The sequence below is a fragment of the Lepidochelys kempii genome, chromosome 10 (genome assembly GCF_965140265.1).
Source record: "Lepidochelys kempii isolate rLepKem1 chromosome 10, rLepKem1.hap2, whole genome shotgun sequence".
Classification (NCBI taxonomy): Eukaryota; Metazoa; Chordata; order Testudines; family Cheloniidae; genus Lepidochelys; species Lepidochelys kempii.
In genome coordinates, this window is record NC_133265.1 from 62,996,265 (window position 1) to 63,014,380 (window position 18,116).

General features: G+C 44.3%; 1 protein-coding gene across 3 annotated transcripts in view; it reads left to right on the forward strand.

The window, feature by feature from the left end:
• The first annotated feature begins 4,155 nt into the window (after window positions 1-4,155).
• The window catches only part of LYSMD2 (LysM domain containing 2), a 30,547-nt gene continuing 16,586 nt past the window's right edge, over window positions 4,156-18,116 (forward strand). The window contains exons 1-4 of one of the 3 annotated variants that reach the window (XR_012153997.1): window positions 4,156-4,543; window positions 10,451-10,788; window positions 14,429-14,696; window positions 16,151-16,291. Coding sequence is in view for 1 of the 3 variants with exons in the window: in XM_073303867.1 (XP_073159968.1) it covers window positions 4,313-4,543; window positions 10,451-10,788 (569 nt within the window). In the remaining 2 variants the exon portion in view is untranslated. The remainder of the gene's footprint in view (window positions 4,544-10,450; window positions 10,789-14,428; window positions 14,697-16,150; window positions 16,292-18,116) is intronic. The other 2 variants (XR_012153998.1, XM_073303867.1) reach the window with 2 other exon arrangements.

The following is an 18,116-nucleotide window of genomic DNA, read 5'->3' on the forward strand; positions in this document are numbered from 1 at the left end:
CATTACTTCTTGCCCTATGTTCAGTGGACATGGACAAAAAATTGATCACTGTCCTCTTTAGAATAGTCCTTAACGTATTTGACGACTGTTATCAGGTCCCCCACTCAGTCTTCTTTTTTCAAGCCCAAACATGCCCAAGCTTTTTAACCTTTCCTCATAGGTCAGATTTTCTAAACCTTTTAGCAGTTTTGTTGCTCCCCTCTGGACTCTCATCAATTAATCCACATCTTTCCTGAAATGTGGCACACAGAATTGGGCACAGGACTCCAGGTGAGGCATATGACACTAATGCCAAGTAGAGCAGAATAATTACCGCCTGTGTCTTACATTTGACACTCCTGTTAATACACACCAGAATACTGGCCTTTTTCACAACTGTTTCACACTCTTGATTCATATTCAGTTTGCGATTTACTATCATCCCCAGATCCTTTTCAGCCGCACAACTTAGCCAGTTAGTCCCCATTTTGTAGTTGTGCGTTTGATTTTTCTTCCTAAGTGAAGTACTTTGCACATATCTTTATTGAATTTCATCCTATTTCAGTCCAATTCTTCAATTTGTCAAGGTCCTCATGAATTCTAATTCAGTCTTCCAAAGTGCTTGCAACCCCTACCACTTGGTATCATCTGGAAATTGTATAAGCATACTCTCCAGCCCATTATGCAAGTCTTTAATGAAAATATTAAGTAGTACCAGACTCAGGACTGACCCTTGCAAGATCCCATTAGATAAGTCCTCCCAATTTGATAGTGAACAACTGATAAAATACACTTGGAGTACGGTCTTTCCACCAGTTGTGCACCCACTTACAGTAAATTCATCTAGACCAGGGGTTCTCAACCTTTTTCTTTCTGAAGCCCCCCCCAACATGCTATAAAAACTCCATGGCCCACCTGTGCCACAACAACATTTTTCTGCATATAAAAGGCAAGTCCAGCTTTAGGGGGTAGCAAGCAGGGCAATTGCCTGGGGCCCCATGCCACAGGGGGCCCTGTGAAGCTAAGTTGCTCGGGCTTCAGCTTCAGCCCTGGGTGGCGGGGCTTGGAACCCCAAGCTTCAGCCCTATGTGGTGGGGCTTTGGCTTTCTGCCTTGGGCCATGGCAAGTCTAATGCCGGCCCTGCTTGGGGGACCCCCTGAAATCTGCTCAGGGCCTCCAGTGGGCCCTGGACTCCTCGTTGAGAACCACTTATCTAGACTGTATTTCCCTAGTTTGCTTCTGAGAATGTCATGTGGGACTGTGTCAGAAGCCTTACTATAATCAAGAGATATCACATCTACTGCTTCCTCCTGTATCCAGTAAACAGCAACCCTATCAAAGAAGGAAATTAGGTTAGTTTGGCATGATTTGTTCTCGACAAATTCATGCTGGCTATTCCTTATAATTCTGTTACCTTGTAGGTGCTTCCAAATTGATTAATAATTTGCTCCAGTATTTTTCTAAGTATCAAAGTTCGGCTGACTGGTCTATAATTTCCAGGGTCCTCTTTGTTCTTCTTTTTAAAGTGTAGATGTAACATATGCTGATGCAGGAGTGTTTCTACTGGGGTCAGAACACCATCTCCCAAAACAACATTAGCTATGCTGACAGTATCACTCTTCTATCGGCATAAGAACAACATAAGAAAGGCCTTACTGGGTCAGATCAAAGGTCCATCCAGCCCAGCATACCGTCCACCGACAGTGGCCAATGCCAGGTACCCCAGAGGGAGTGAACCTAACAGGTAATGATCTAGTGATCTCTCTCCTGCCATCCATCTCCACCCTCTGACAGAGGCTAGGGACACCATTCCTTACCCATCCTGGCTAATAGCCATTAATGGACTTAACCTCCATGAATTTATCCAGTTCTCTTTTAAACCCTGTTATAGTCCTAGCCTTCACAACCTCCTCAGGCAAGGACTTCCACAGGTTGACTAAGTGCTGAGTGAAAAAGAACTTCCTTTTATTTGTTTTAAACCTGCTACCCATTAATTTCATTTGGTGGCCCCTAGTTCTTCTAGTATGGGAACAAATAAATAACTTTTCCTTATTCACTTTCTCCACACCACTCATGATTTTATATACCTCTATCATATCCCCCCTTAGTCTCCTCTTTTCCAAGCTGAAAAGTCCTAGCCTCTTTAATCTCTCCTTATATGGCACCCGTTCCAAACCCCTAATCATTTTAGTTGCCCTTTTCTGAACTTTTTCTAATGCCAGTATATCTTTTTTTGTAGCTGCATCTACACTGCGTTTTTTGTTGGCATAACTATGTCGCTACTACACCTGACTGACATAGCTATGCTGGTATAAATGTAGCCCAAGTCTTCATGTATGACACTCTTATTCTGGAATAAAGAGTGCTTTATTCCTCTTTAGCTTAACCCACGTCAGCTTAACCCATTATTCTGGAATAAGAACCCACTACTGTGGAATTAATTAGGGATAGTCAATCAGGGATTTCACCATGTTTAGACAAGCCCTGAGACAGACGGAGAAGTCAGTTAAGAATCTTTGTTCAATTATTTGTATTTATATACATTGCATTCAGGTAACTCCTTAATATTAGTAAAAATATCGTAGGACGTCCCTCTGTGGAATCTCCTGTCAGCACTCCAGAGGGCCCTGGGTTATGTGGGCTTGACATCTGTTAATTTATGTTCCTATTCTGTCAGCAATAATTGATGTGATTGCTCAAAACACCATTTTACCTAGGTCCTTCACACTGAACATCCCCAACCCACTTGCTCCCTGCCGACTTGCTTATTGGAAAACCCGGGAAGTTGGTTAGCGCAAGCCCACCCACTGCTAAAGGCCCCTCCCCCAGCCTAGCGGGAGGGACCACTGGACCCAGGGACCAACTGATTACGGGGGACAACTAATGAAAAACAGAGACCAGAGTGAGGGTCAAAGGTTCAAAATGAGGATACCGGATGAGGACACCGAACAGAGCCCACTGCTCCTCAAAGCTGTCGAGGGAGCCAGCAGACGCTGCCCAGTGGAACTCTGCCCGGATGCATGAAAGTAGGGAGGAACGGAAGTAGGCCCCGCAGTCGCAGAGCACCCCCTCATCCAACATCCTTCTCCTGGTATTTTAGATGGAGACTTTGGCCAGAGTCAGAGGAGGTTGACGAGGAGGTCTCACGACTTCGTGGGGCCACGGATAGGGTGTGAAAAGAGGAACAAGTGTGGGAAAAGTGCAGCCAGAACCTCAACAAGAGGTTCTGGAGGAGCCGGAATAGGGGCTCCAACCTGGCGCATTCGAGATAGGCGTGTGCCAGGTTCTCCCTCACGCCGCAAAAAGGGGCAGGCCTCAGGTGTAGGGGTGAACCGCGCCAGGTGCACGCCCGTGCTCACGGCTCCATGAAGGAGCCGCCAACTAATGTCCCTGGCGGGCCATGGGACCAAGGTCGAATAAAGGCTGGCCCACCGGGGCTCCTCACCCTCTTTAGGTGGAAGATAGTCCCGCCATTTGGTGTCGGGGCGGGACACGAGGGTGAGGAAATGTAACATATGGAGCATGAACGTGTACGGATGGTTTCTGGGCGCGGTTCAGAACCGGACCGGCTGCAGGGTAAGCAGCTGGCTCGGAGTGTGGGATGGGGGAGGCCGAGGGGGCTCGCGGAGCAGGGGCCCAAGAAGAATGTCGGGAGGGCCAGGGGTGGGCGGGGAACGCCCTCTCGCAGGGCTCGCCGGCAGGAAAGCGAGAGAATCGGGTGACAAGGCGGCCTTCACCTCCTGGAGTACGCGCCCAGGGGTCGGAAGGGTGGAACCCGCCGGCTTGCTCCTCCACGCGCCCTTCCCTGGGAACTACTCCTTCAGTTTTGCTCCCTGCACCCCAGACGATCGGCTCCTCCACACCCCAGCACCACACAGCTCTCCCCCATCCGCTCCACTCGCTACCCCTCCGTTCCGCGCCTGCCCCTCGCTCAGCAGCTCCTCCCCCTCCCGGCGCTGCTCCCGTAGCGCTCTCGCGGCGGGACAGGACAGGACAGGGCGCCGAGCAGCGGCGAAACTCCAGGCGAAAGGCAGAAGCTTCAGCTGGGCTTCACTTCTCTACTAGGCATGCGCACAGGCTGCGCGCATGCACCGCAGGACGGCAGCAGGGGCTTGCGCGTGCGCAGACAGGAGACGCAATTCTATTTGAGGTCGCGCCCCCCCCCTCCCCCTCCCCCGTTGCCCTGACAGCTGTGGTGTCATCGGCGCTTGGCCGGTGTCAGCCGCCCGTCGCGGCGGTGACTCGAGTCCCTCTGCCGCCTGCCATGCCCATTGCTCGGCTGGCTGCTGCGGAGGCGGAGCACTGAGGGGAGCACCAGGCGACGGCGCGGGGCATGGCAGAGTTCCCGCCGGTGCCGCTCTCCCTGCGGGAGGAGCCCCCGGCCGCCCGCTCTGGCTCCGAGTCCGAGTCGGAGGCCGAGCTGTCGCAGAGCCTGGCCCGCACCAAGATCCGCTCGTACGGCAGCACGGCCAGCGTAGCGGCCCCCCTGGCGGAGCGCTACCTGGAGCATCGCCTCAGCGCCGGCGACACGCTGCAGGGCATCGCGCTCAAGTATGGAGTCACGGTAAGGGCGGCCCCAGGGGCCCCAAAGGCGGGCCGGGCCTCCGAGCCCTGAGAGGGGAGGTCACAGAATATCCAGGGTGGGAAGGGACCTCGGGAGGTCATCTAGTCCCACCCCCTGCTCAAAGCAGGGCCAGTCCCCAATTTTTGCCCCCATCCCTAAATGGCCCCCTCAAGGATTGAACTCACAACCCTGGGTTTAGCAGGCCAGTGCTCCAACCACTGAGCTATCCCTGCTGCTGCCCTGGCCGGGTGGAGGGAAGGATGGGTTTGTGGCGGAGGTGCTGCGCAGAGAGGGTGCTAGGTCCTGGCTTTGCCTCAGACCCCTGGGACACTGGGCGAGTCACTGATCTCCGCGGGTAACAACCCTTCCTCTTCCTCCCCGCCTCAGAGCGTAAACGCTGGGCTGGGCCGGGACCCGACCGCACCACGTGTGTGCGGTCCGCGCGCTCTGGGCCCTGAACTCCGCTGCGATCCGGAGGTACCAGAAATACAATTTGTGGGCCAGGCAGATGGGAGTGGGGGAGGAATTCCCAGTCCTGGGTGAGACAGCGCAGCTGCAGGAGGAGGGACCCCAGGCGAGGTCTGAGCCACTTGGGGGCTGGGCATGGGGTGAAGGAGAGATACCCAGCCAGATATATGGCACAGGAGCTAGACAGTGTGGGAAATCCACAGCCAGCTGTGAGTAGGGTCGCCAATTTTGGTTGGATGTATTCTGGGAGTTTTCATCACATGATATAATCTTTAATTTCTGGAGACTCCAAGGCAATCCTGGAGGGTTGGTGACCGTAGCTGTCAACCAAAAGAAATGGGATGGAGATTGACAGGAATCCTTGGTTAAATGTGAGCCATCTGAGGTTGTGAGAGGGATGGGGTGAAATGAGAATCTTCACTCACTGGTAGGGAGGAGAAGAAGGGGGCATAGAGAGGAAAAATCCCTCCTCATCGCATGCAAGTTTTGGGGTAAGGTGGTGGGGAAGTTAATGCCTGGCTCTCCATGAGCCAGTGGTTTGTGATGGAGGAGGGCTCAGTCTCTCCCTGGCCATGTGTTAAAGCAAAAGTTGCAGGAATAGATGAAGAAATGCTTGGCCAGCTGTGACTAAGAGAAGACCATAGATGGGGAATTCTCATTCAGATGCGAGTCTCTAGTAAATGTATTGCTTCAGTAATATATCCACAACTATCCCTTTAAAAAATAATAGTAATCTCAAATTAATATCTGCAACATGACAGTGAGGCCCAGTCCACTGTGCAGGCTCCAGGAACCTGTTTAAACATGGCTGTTTCTAATAAGCTTTTCCAGATCAGCATAGATAAGAATATTTTTTTCTTGTGAGAGCCATGATCCATAGCTGTGCTATGCATTACCCATGCAAACCACCACCTGCTCTCTATAGTATCATGTCATAATAGTTTTCAAACCAAATTTCAGCTGGCCTAAGGGAAAACATACTAAAAATCTTCTAGCAACAGCTTTTTATATACAGTTGTAATTAGCAATATTTGACTCCCATTGTGAATAAGGTCAAAGTTCTTATTTCCTCTCGGAAAGAAGAGTAACTCTACTTTGAGTCAAATCCTGTTTACTCCTTACTGATATGAGTAATGCTGTGGAAGTCAGTGGAGTTACTCTGGTTTGTTTTTGGTGTAAATGAAAGCAGACTGACTCAATAAGAACGTTTGAATAAGCGGAACTGGTTTGCCATTAGTTTATTTATACATTCACCATTGTAACTTAGTTTCTTCTCGCACATGTTAATAAAAACCAAACCTCTCGCATTTAGTGACACTTAAATGGTGTTGGAAATATTTAAATTTGGTCTTTATTCAGAAGTGGAGCTAGTGCATTGTAGTTACATTTATACAAAATATTTATTTTAATAAAATTGTATTTCTAAATAGGAACTTCAGTATTTCAGAGTGGAATTGTAGCATGGAATACTAACATTAAAAATTAAGCTCAATTTTTAACCTTGATTTAAATTACTTAAAATACATTTCAAGCCAGACCTGTCAAAGAATATATCTGAAACAAAATAGTAATCTAGCCCTCAATTTCAGATGTCAAGATGTGCCTTTTTTAGTTCTCCCTATTTAAATTGCCATTGTGACAGTATAAGAAGTAAGTACTGATTTTTCACTCCCATTTGCTATCTAATACCAGACATTCCTAGCAGTCTCCTTAATTTACCAAGTCTTGAGTAAAGGCTTTAGAGTTTTAACGCCCCTGTAATATAAACAGAAGATTTTTTAAAATAGAAACTTAGGACCAACTTCTATTAAAGAATCTCTTTGTATATACCTTATAAAATGAAAAGTACTTTAGCAGCAATCCTAGTTGCACTCGGCTCTGCCTCATAGGGCTAAACCAAGCCACTGACATTTATGAGAGTCTTTCTGGTGACTGATGGGGGTTGGATCAGGTCTTACTTCAGTAGGGGCTCAGAGTGGTGTGAAGGTAACATCGTCATCTCTTGAGAGGGTGAGGAGGATGAAGAACTTGCACTTCTAACAATGACTTCCTCCCAGCTGCTTAAGAAGAGGTATTAATTGTCTTTAAAGGAAACAAAAGGTCCACATATTTGCCCTTTATCAGAAGGGTGCTGGCTACAACATGGGGCATCATGTGTATCTACCGTAGGTATCTTTCAAGTTGCTCTTGTCATTCTATCCATGTGCCATGTAGGAAAAAGGATATCCAAGGCCTTATTTATATACCATACTTTAAACAAAAGTTTCCTGTTATGTCTCCCTTCCTTATTGCTCCCATTGGCTGTAGCAATGATGGGAGCACTAGTGCTGACAGTCACTAGTGTCTTAGTAACTGTCATCTATGCCTGTTCTGAACAAGGTTAATGTAATGTAGAGATGAAACCTACAACTGATGAGAGATCGCATGTAGGGAAGATGTTAGTTTGTGGTCTTTAGTGTAATCTCTTTGCTAATCGGGGAAGATTTTTGATGTTTATAAACAATATATTTGTAAAGATCTATCAAGCTGATTCTGTTAAACACCAAATAAAATCTTTTATTCTCTTAGAATATTTTGATTAGTGAGTGTGGGTAAGTAATTGTGGGAATTAAAAGGATGATGGCTAGAATATTGTTTTATATAGCTCCTACAAAGCCAAGAATATATGTGCTTTGTACAATGTAAACATGAATCCCTTGCAACATCCCTAAATAAGTGACTACTATTTGTATTTTTATTTTGCTGTTTATTTTCTCCAAAAATAGGGTGCATGTATAATAGGAAAGTTCATAAGCCTTTTCTGCCTCGGTACAGTTTCATCTATGGCTGTGTTAAAAAACATAGGATTTTTAACCACCATGTTGTCCAGTTCCAGGGTTGAACAACATTAAGGTTAAAATACCTGTACCCCATTTGCATTACAGCTTTTATACTGGTGGACCTATGCCAGTGCAGAGAAATGCTTATGAAATTTCCCAGCATAGGAAAGGTATCAGTGTCAAATTCCACTCACACTTACACCCATGAATCCTTATTGGAGGCACTGGAGTTCTGTGAGTGTAACTGAGGGCAGAACTTAGTCAGCAGTTCTCAAACGACGTACCCAAGACTACTCACAGAATTTTAGAGTGGAGATTAAAACATAGGGGTCCCTTACTCCTACCACTAAAATACATGGCTCTCTGAAAGGCCACAAGAAGATATCCTAAAGCAGTATTCCAAGGAGGAAGAACAAACCATCACTGGCAGAGTTACAGTGAAGCGTAATAAACAATAGCTTTCGGGTGCATTATTTATCAGCTATCATTTTGCTAGTCCCTTTACAAATGCAAGTCATGGTAGACCTACTGGGTTTCAGCCTTTGTGCTACAGTTCTGTAGATTGATTTCTCCTTTAAAGAAAGTCATGCCTTCCAATTACCAATATAATCATAATTTTGGTATCGAGCAAGTAAATGATTCTGTTTGCTTTAGTGGCTTCTGGTTTCTGGGGCCTTGGCTGGGCTCCAGGTTTGGCTTTGCAACCTATGCTACCTAGCGAAATGGAGTAGTGTAGGGACTGCACTGTGATCCAGCTGACTCTCCCTTGTGGGGAAAGTTGGATAGCAAGAGGCAGTTGCAAGCAGGTCCCAACAAGGTGGGGAGATTAAAATGAAATTTCACATGCTTGGATGTAGCAGAAGGTCAGATTCTAGTGCAAAAATGCAGAATTCCTTAACATCTTAGAAAATGGCAAATTCCACAGCCATGGAATCCTGGGACCACAAGGCCCTGATAGAGAGATGAATGAGGCAGCTCACACTTCTCAGAGCTATTGTTTCAGGCCCTCTGCAGTCATCACTGCATCAGTTTGCATTTAGTTCCTGTTTTTAAGGTTCTAGGGCTAGAAACAATTAAAAACAAAACTGAAAGCTGAGATTATGCAGCCATGGGTGACTGTCATGGAAAATTCTGCAGCTACAGAATCCGTGGGGCCTATACCCATAATGATAGAAAGATGGGCCCCACAGAGATGTCAGTTTCTATCATGCGATGTTCCATCTTGATGGGCAGGTTACTTAGATCAAGATGGAGCATACAGTGGTGGGACCTCCAAGCTGCATTTTGATATTTGTATAAATTGATTGTGTAAAATAAGGAGGGTTGCCACTGGTCATGCTGTAGAATTCCAATGGCTGGTTTTGGCCAGCAAGTGACACCTACACTACCAGGCTCTCAAAATATGGGGCCATATTCAGGACCCAATTAGAGATCTCTGCATTTATGTAAAACCAAACACACCAAAGCAGGGAGTGGCATCACAGATTAAATGTATTCATTTGATTTCTCCAACACCCTTGAAGTTCACTATTTGTGGGCCTTCCAAGACAGGCAGTCAGCTGTATGGTCTAAACATCTTAGTGTACCCCTGAAGCCCTAAACACCTTCACATGCTGGGATTACTTATACTTTAGACCTAAAGTCAGTGGTTCCCAAACTTTAACAGCCTGCGAACCCCTTTCACTAAATTGTGAAATCTCGTGAACCCCCTCCTAAAAATATATATTTCCAGGGATTTAAGTTTAAATTTCCTCCGCACTCCATGAGGCTCCTGCTGCTGGACCCCGTTGACCGCCCCGGTCAACTGAGCTCCACTGAGCTTGGGCTGCAGGTTCCGCTGACTGCCAGGGCTCAGGCTGCCAGCTCCAACTGCCTGGCCCCGCTCTCTCTGGGGCTCGGGCTGCCAGCCCCATGTGGAGCGCTGGGGTTCGGGCTGCCGGCTCCCCCGCTGACGGGGGGAGGGCTCGGGCTGCCAGCCCCAACTGCCTGGCCCTGCTCTCCCTGGGGCTCGGGCTGTCTGCCCTTCAACCAGGTCCCACCTGCTGCCTCCAATGCCCGGGGTCCTCTGGCTGCCATTAGAGAAATTTTTCTGGTGAACCCCCTGTAACCTTCTGCGAACCCCCAGGGGTTCACAAACCCCAGTTTGGGAACCACTGGTCTAAGTAATCTGTTCAGGCGGTTCTCTGGGAGTTGCTCTCTCAGACTGGCCCCAACATGAATGCAAAATAATGCAGGATTTTTGCAGCGTTATTGTGTATTCTTTGCTGAGCAAAGGTGACCTAAATTTGGGTTGTGAAGAGAATGGAGTACTCAAATTTAGGGAAAGTTTCTTTATTTGGAACAAAAAAATATACCCTTAGGGAGACTTCCAATAGCATAAAGCCTAGTGCACGGACAAAGAAAGCAAAGCAAAATGGCTGAGTTAATGGCAAGACAGAACAGAGATGTTCTAAATGCAATAGCTCCTTTTATATTCTAATTTAAGACAAAGTAATTGTTTCAGGGAAACTCTTCGCTTATAAAACTGCTTGCCTGTTGTGTGTTTTGAGGATGGTGGCATTCTGTACTTTACAGAAATCAGTACTGCTTCAATTTAATTGTTTTTCTTTCTCTCTTCCAGATGGAACAAATAAAAAGGGCAAATAAACTATTTACTAATGACTGTATATTCCTGAGAGAAACGCTGAATATTCCAGTTATATCAGAGAAGCCGTTACTGTTCAATGGACTTAATTCGCTGGAATCGCCTGAGAATGAAATTATTGACATTTCTCTTTGTGGTGAAGGACCAATGACAGTTCAGGAAGAGAGTAGTTCTTCTTCTCCCAGTCCTCAAGAACCTGACAATCAACCTGCTGCACCCGAAGAACTATCTGCCAAAGATTTTCTACATAGACTGGACTTGCAGATTAAGTTGTCAAAACAGGCAGTCAGGAAACTAAAAGATGAAGATATCAGGTAAACTCCAATTTAAAATGAAGCATCTAATTTCAGACTAACATTTACTCCTTTTTATATTGGAGTTGTTGTGGCATTTGGGCAAACGCTAGTGACATTTATGTCTATAATCTTTCTAATTTAGGCTTATTTGCAGCCCCTATCTCAAATGACATTTATCATGTCGTGTAATGGACTATAGGAAGGTTCTTGGATACTATGGTGATTAGAATAGTATAAGAAGCTATCTAGAATAACAGCTGTATCTAAGCCCTGGCTATAAATCAGAGAAGGAATAACATTGTGTAAAAGGTGTTGGTATAACACAGATTTCTGATTTGGTAGATGGTTATCTATATAGGCTTTGATTCAGCAAAGTACCAAGCACCCAATGACCCTGTGAAGCCGAAGGTGTGTAATGAGACATTACTGGGGCCCCCCCAAGCAAAAATCTGAAATGGCCCCCAATACACATTTGTAGATGTGCCTAATCTCATACCACTTTCCTTTCTCACCCAAAGAATGCTCATTCCTCCTAGTAGCTGTCTCTTCCTCCTTTACCACCCTCATACATTCACCTTCCCTTACATCTTGCCTTCACTAGGGAAAAAGATGTATTCTTAGCTAAGAGGAGGCTCTAGTGGCTTCATCCCATATCTCCATACACAATCCCCTACCATAGCGGGGTTGGCCTTTCCTTCTCAAACACATGACATACATGCTCCCTGTGGGTTCATCATTCCTACTCCTCTCACATACCTTTCTCCTCTTAGTGCCCCCCCCCCCCACACACACACAGCTAATCAGCCAGGCTTTTCATGTTCATCCCTTGGAACCTCATTCATTAGTAGCTCCTTGGAGTGAAGCCAGATACCAAGCCTTGCAGAAGTTGCTCCTTCCAGCCCTCTGTTGGCTTCAGTTGGGAGATACAGGCAACTGCCTGCCCAGGTGAGCTGCTCCTTAAATTGTACATGTAAAAAACCACAGTGCGAAGAGGAGGATATGCCGGCTGCTGAGACGGAGCAACTATCTACTTCTCCAGCTCTTAGGAAACTGGAGGTGGAGCATCTCCTTTTTAAGAGGTGAGAGGCATCTCCCTTCTCTCCCCAGTGGGAGACTTGGACAGCAGGAGCTCTTGCAGTCAATTAGGCTGCAAGATCAGTGTTTCCTCCTGCAAGGGCCCACATCAGAGTCCAGGCCCCTCAAAAACTACAAATGCTGCAGGGTGGTACTTAAAGCCTTGGTGCTCAGCAGCTCACAAGACCAAACCTGTTGTCTCAGATGAACTAAGTTAAAATTCTATAATTTAGTATCTTGTGCAATTAAATGTATTTCTAATGCTGTAAATATACAAACATTGTTCCTGAGCTGTATGTAATAGGAACTAGAAAAGTTAGTAGCTGGGCTAGCAGTAAGAATATTTGTAGGAGGGGATTGGCAATACAGTTCTAGTGTTGAGCTGCTGGAAAAACCCCTTGTCATGTACAACCCAGTGAGTCTAGTTCATTTTTCACTGCACTCCATACACAGCTTACTTGCCCTGAGGATGCGTATTTAGGGCTATTGTCTAACATAGAAGGCTGTGGATGCTCTGAGTTAAGAGTCCTGTCTGGTTAGCACACTTGTGTGTCAAAGGGTAGGCTTTCTGAACTGCTCTCTCCTTTAAGTCTCTTGTCCATCTCTTGGTGTGCTTCTGCATACTTGACTGACATAGGCTGCACTGTTTGGCTGTATTTCCCCAAGCCAGATTTGGGTCATGCAGAGAAATGGTTAATGGTATTCACCTGTCACCATCATTTAACTTGCATCATCGTTAGCATGGTTGAGGAGACTGTGCAGGACATTGCTATCTTAATGGCTTCTGCTGATGAATCTCATGATAAGCCTGCTAAAAAGGTGACATTAACATATGAGTAGGTGTTGTTGACTTAGCAATTAAGCTGGGCTGACAGAGACCACAGGTGCCCAGCAAGGATTTTGCTTATTTTAATATCCCTTGCACACAAAATGTTAATGTATAGGAGGGAATTCATTCCAGGACCTCAGCAAACGACACACAGAAAAAGTGGTTGTATTCAAAGTGACTGGCTTAAAAATAGGAACATTGTTACTGCTTCCTTATATGTTTTCTGGGTCATAGCTTGAAAAATAAAATTTTATTGCTGTATTTGCTCCTGAGCCAAAGAGTCAAAAAACATCAAACTACATTCACTTTTGTGTATACATCATTAACAAAATTACAAGAGTACACTTTTTTGGGGGGGTCATGATACTGCATGAAGCACAGCTTGATTATCAGATTCCAGCTTGAACCTCCATTTAGAGAACTGGATTGTCAGTTATAGTCACAGGAAAAAGCTAATTTAGGAGGCAGATTAAGAATAAATATGTACATTTAATGGGTAATGTTACTGAGCTACGTGTTGTTTTATTCTCCCCACAACTTCCATATACTTTAATGGGAGTCAGGTGCTACAGCCCTGACAATGTGCCCAACATGGTGGGAGGGGGCACACACGTTATATTTTTCTGGTCTCATTTGTTAGCCTTATAGCCTTTCAAACAAATGAGTTTCAATATTTAATCAGATATCTCATGGATTTAGAAGCAATTGAGGCATTACAGTTCTTCAAATAAGTGTGCTGTACAGTGTTGCAATGTGAGTAACTTTTACTTATGATATAGGTGGGATTTCACCTGTATAGAAGACCTTCATCAGTACTGTAAAAATAAAATTAATGTTCAAGTGTTGCCTTAAGCATATATGGCACTTTATGCAAAGGGACCCCAAAGTACTTTACAGACTGTGGCCCAGAATCTGATCTATTACATTGGTATATATCCGAGTAACTCCCTTTGGTTTTTATTGGTTAGCCTGGATTACAGCAGTGTGAATACAGAATTGAGCCTTCCATCAGTCTGTATATAACCTAGAGAGTTTTGTGTATCTACATATAAACGCTCTTCCGAAGTCTGCATCTCTTCTTGCTTTTACTGTTGTTAACTATTGAACCCTCTTCATAGCTTCCCAAGTCATTGCTCTCCAGACTCTAGCATGTGCAGAATGGTGTTGCTTGCCTTCCTACATACCGCAAAGAACTCTGGGTTCCCAGTGTTTCAAGATCCATTCAAAATTGCTGTCCTTGTTTTCACATCCTGCATGAACTTTCTCTTCTCCCTCACTTTTTTCTAGCATGTGCCTCCTCTGTCTTACCATTGTTTAGGAAACCTGCTTTTCTGCAGCTTCTGACACCTGGCCAAGTCTAATATTTTTTCCCCTTCAGCTCTTCAGGTCTTTCGAGTTTTATCTGAAAACCTCTTTTCTCCTGTGCATAGTACATCACTGTCCTCTCAGATTTAGGGTGGGGAAAAAAGCATGGATTTAACTCTATAAAGCCTTTTAGGATTCAGTTTGTGTGAAAGGTGCTATGTACACAACATAGATGCATTGTAATGTTACCATACCCAATGGGTTATGGGACCTTGAGCACAATTTGGCCACTCAGTCAATGTTGTTCTGTTGTCATTATGTGTTAATATGGTATGGCTATAATGAAGACCTTTTTATATGAAGGTAAAAGTGCAAGTAAAAAAGTAAAAAATGCTATGTTTCAGCTACACTGACCTTGTACATTCTATTTCAAATGGCCTTGGCACATAGTAGAGAGCTTTTCAGATAATGTGAGATTATGGGATGTACGTCAGCATTGGAATGTACTCAAATGGCAGTTTGCAGAGATGGAAGAAAAGCAACATTTGTTATGTTGCTACATCTTGAACCAGGGAGTAGAAGAATGGATCTGAGGTCTGAGTAAAGAAGACAGCAACAGCAGCAGAGGATTGGCTCCAGAATTCCAAAAACTATCACCTTTCTCCTGTCAGCATGCTTCTGCTAGTGTGATATGCAGGCTAATGGGATACTGCATGTGGTAAGTTGCTCATTCAGAACTTTTTCCCCTTAAGGGTTTTTTAAAATTTAAATTCTATCACATGCACTCTTAATAGTGAAACTCAGTTACACATGCTAGGCCTCATTCCTTATGCTTAACAGGAGTTCTGCATGCAGAGCTACTGCAGGATCAGGCCTAATGTAAATGCAATACAAGGTGAATACTTGAATTCCATTAACCATCACCTTCCAAAAATTATCATTTAACCATCCCCCTTGAAATGACCTCAACCTTCTTTTGTTGGATTGCTTAGTGGCCAAAGTCTCAGCTTTGGAATACTTAAATCAGTCTCTGCTATAAATACAGCCCTTCATCCTTCCTAACCAGAAAACTGAGTAACATGTAGGTTGTGAAGGTGGTCTCTTGAATTAGACCTAAAGCTTAAAGGCACTTTATGCCTTGCATGGATGTTAATTCCATGTGATCTTTAACCACAGCCATTGTTGTGCGGTGCACTATTTGGCTGCTGCCATCCTCCCCAGAGGTGACTGCATTTCAGTAGTAGTAGTAGTAGAGTGTGTGTGTGTATATAATATATAGTATTTATGAAGAACTTTGTGATCTTTCAAGGGTCTTTATAAAAGTATAATTATTACTCAATCTCTGGCCACCAAGCAAAGAAATGTAAGATTACATATAAAGGAGGATTTGTGTGGTGGTGGCGGTACAGGGGCATAGAAGAAAGCAAAATAAAAACAAAGCCAGGTCATCCTTTTATTTTTGCACATCTGCTTTTGCCTTGTCTTTGTATATTTTAAGTGCATGTTTCCCAAACTATCTACTGTGGTGTCTGCAGCGCACCCATGTATTGCAGTTGTCAGGGATATGAAGGATGTATAGTAATTGTTATCCAGTTTTACCCCTGGCTGGCAGAAAAACAAACACTTCGTAGGTTTGAATTTTCCAGAAATTATTCATTAAAGGTTCTATCTTGTCCCAGTGTGTGTTTTGTAAAAACATCTACTCTGCTTGTGTACGCAACTAAGATAGATAAGGGCATTACATCCAGACATAAGTTTTATGATCATTCTTTTAAACATTCAGATACCAATAGACGATTTGTAAGCTCTTTACATTATCACTAAGAGAATTCTCTTGGGTGAATGTAGTAGATTAGGGTGTGGGGGTGAGTTTTAGTTTGTGCCTTATGACCACTAGTTTGGGGAGGAGGAATGGATATTTAATGATTCCCTCACATCCGAGTTTAGAATGTTACTGCATTTGAAAAGAGGAACTCTAAAAATTGTTGTTTGCATACATAAGCAAAACCCTGGCTGCTAGCTAACTGCAAACATGCAACATTGGGAACAGAACCTATAACTTGAAGTTCTGTTAACTTGCCTAGTACTCAGCTCATTCACTGGGAGGGAAGATGGGAGCATTTATGACATCCATGATATGAAGTTGTTAATTGGTTCTTGTTTTCTTTACAGTGCTCCAGTACCATCAGCCCAAAGAGAAATGTAGAGAGACAGCAATGAAATCAAGAAGCCTTTGAGGATATGTTGTGTGTTCCAAGAGCTATTAAATCAAGGGCTTTGATTGGTGTTCCTTTTACAACTGTTGGATGCTTGGTAAAAGAGGGGTTAAAGTATCAAATGAATTCTCATTGTCATGTGTGCTGTAAGCAATGGCTAGTGTTCATTATTTGTGGGTGAGAGGCATTTGTACAGAAATCTGTACAGATGTCCTTCTGTACCTGCAGTTTGTGTTGGGCTGAGGGTGGCAGGTGCAAGTTGAGATACACAGCACTATAAAAACGTTGTAATGCTTTCTTTCCGTTCTCCTTTCCTAACGGAGGAAGCGAGAAAGTAACTTATCACTTGTTTTCATTTTAGTGTATTTAGAAATCTCTTTAATAAAACTTTCCATTTTGTTTTTAATGAAAAAATGTGTGGCCACTAAAATCTGTGGCAAACTTATGTATTACTATTGTGATATGTGCCCAAGTGTTCATTTGGGGCACACGTCTCCCTGAAAGGTGTAATATATGCAGCTTGAATTACCTTCACCCTTTGGTAGAAGGTGTATATCTTAAATCTGTCCTTGTACAGTCATAACTTGCACTTCTGAAAATGGTTTTTAAGGTGATTTCTGTGATTTTGAATGATAACTGGCACAGAGTTTCTCTAACTGTAGTACTAGGGAGAGTGTGGAGCTCGGTCTTGAAAGCCCTCATGCAGAATTCCCATTGTCTTCAAGGAGAGCGCCATTTATGGGTGGATATACCAGCAGTGGGTCTCAACTTTTTTACTGGCGACCTTTCACATCGCAAGTCTTTGAGTGCAACCCCCCCTAATAAATATATTTAAAAGGGTGTTTAATTTAACACCCCTATAAATGCTGGAGGCAAGCGGGGCTTGGGGTGGAAGTTGACAGTTCGTGACCCCACAGTAATGACCTCGTGACCCCCCTGAGGGGTCCCAACCCCCAGTTTGAGAACCCCTGATATACAGGGTTAAGCCCTCAATTAGTCATCAGCAAGTTTTGAGTCTTCTTTGGGGTGACTAAAACAAGCATTCTAAGTTTCCTGGGCTGTGCTTTTCATAACTATGAACAGCTCTGCTTGGATTCAAGTCTGTAATGACTGTTACTAATGTTCTTAACTTGGAAAATAAAGCTTGTCCTTGAGCTTGGTCATGAACCATGCACCATATTGGGTGCCAGTATATTATTTGTTATACTGATAGCTACTTTGGAGGTCTGAACACACTAATATATACACAACAGAAGTGCAGATACTAAATAATGGATGTGGAGAAAAGTTTGTTGGACTAGAAGGGACTGGTGTTTCTTATTTGAGTATCTTACCTTTGAACAAAATGAGCAAATCTGCTAACGGAAAATAAGTCTTATTTCCATCCTTCACTTACTCCCTCCTGTTTACCCCCTCTAATCTGCTACAGCTGACCACAAGCACATCTGGGAATTGGAAGCAGGCAGCTTCCAATTCCCAGAGGTCTGCAGTTTTCACAATCTGGTAGAGGTGTTGAGGGCCCTGTTACATTGTCAGTGGGAGGGAATGGAGTAAAGCTATGTGGGCACGAAAGTTATGACTCTGGTCATCCCTATATCCCTGTTCAGAGAGATTCTTCCAGCCAAAAGCCAGACTTACCATCTTCAGGTGGGAAGACCAGGTTTGTTTGTTTGTTTTTTACTTGTTTTTTAATAGGAAGGACCAAATCATTAGGAAAGTTGTTTACAAGCTAAGCGAATAAAAAACAGGAAAAATCCAGGAAGTCCACAAAGATCTTTCCAATGCACAACCTACAACCACAAAAAAAGGAAAATATTACTCCCAGCCCAGTACAGTTAGTGTAATATAGCCTTCAAGACCATTCAGTGACATGGTGGCATCTTCAGTTACATCTTGTAGTGTAGGAAGCTGTTATTTCAATG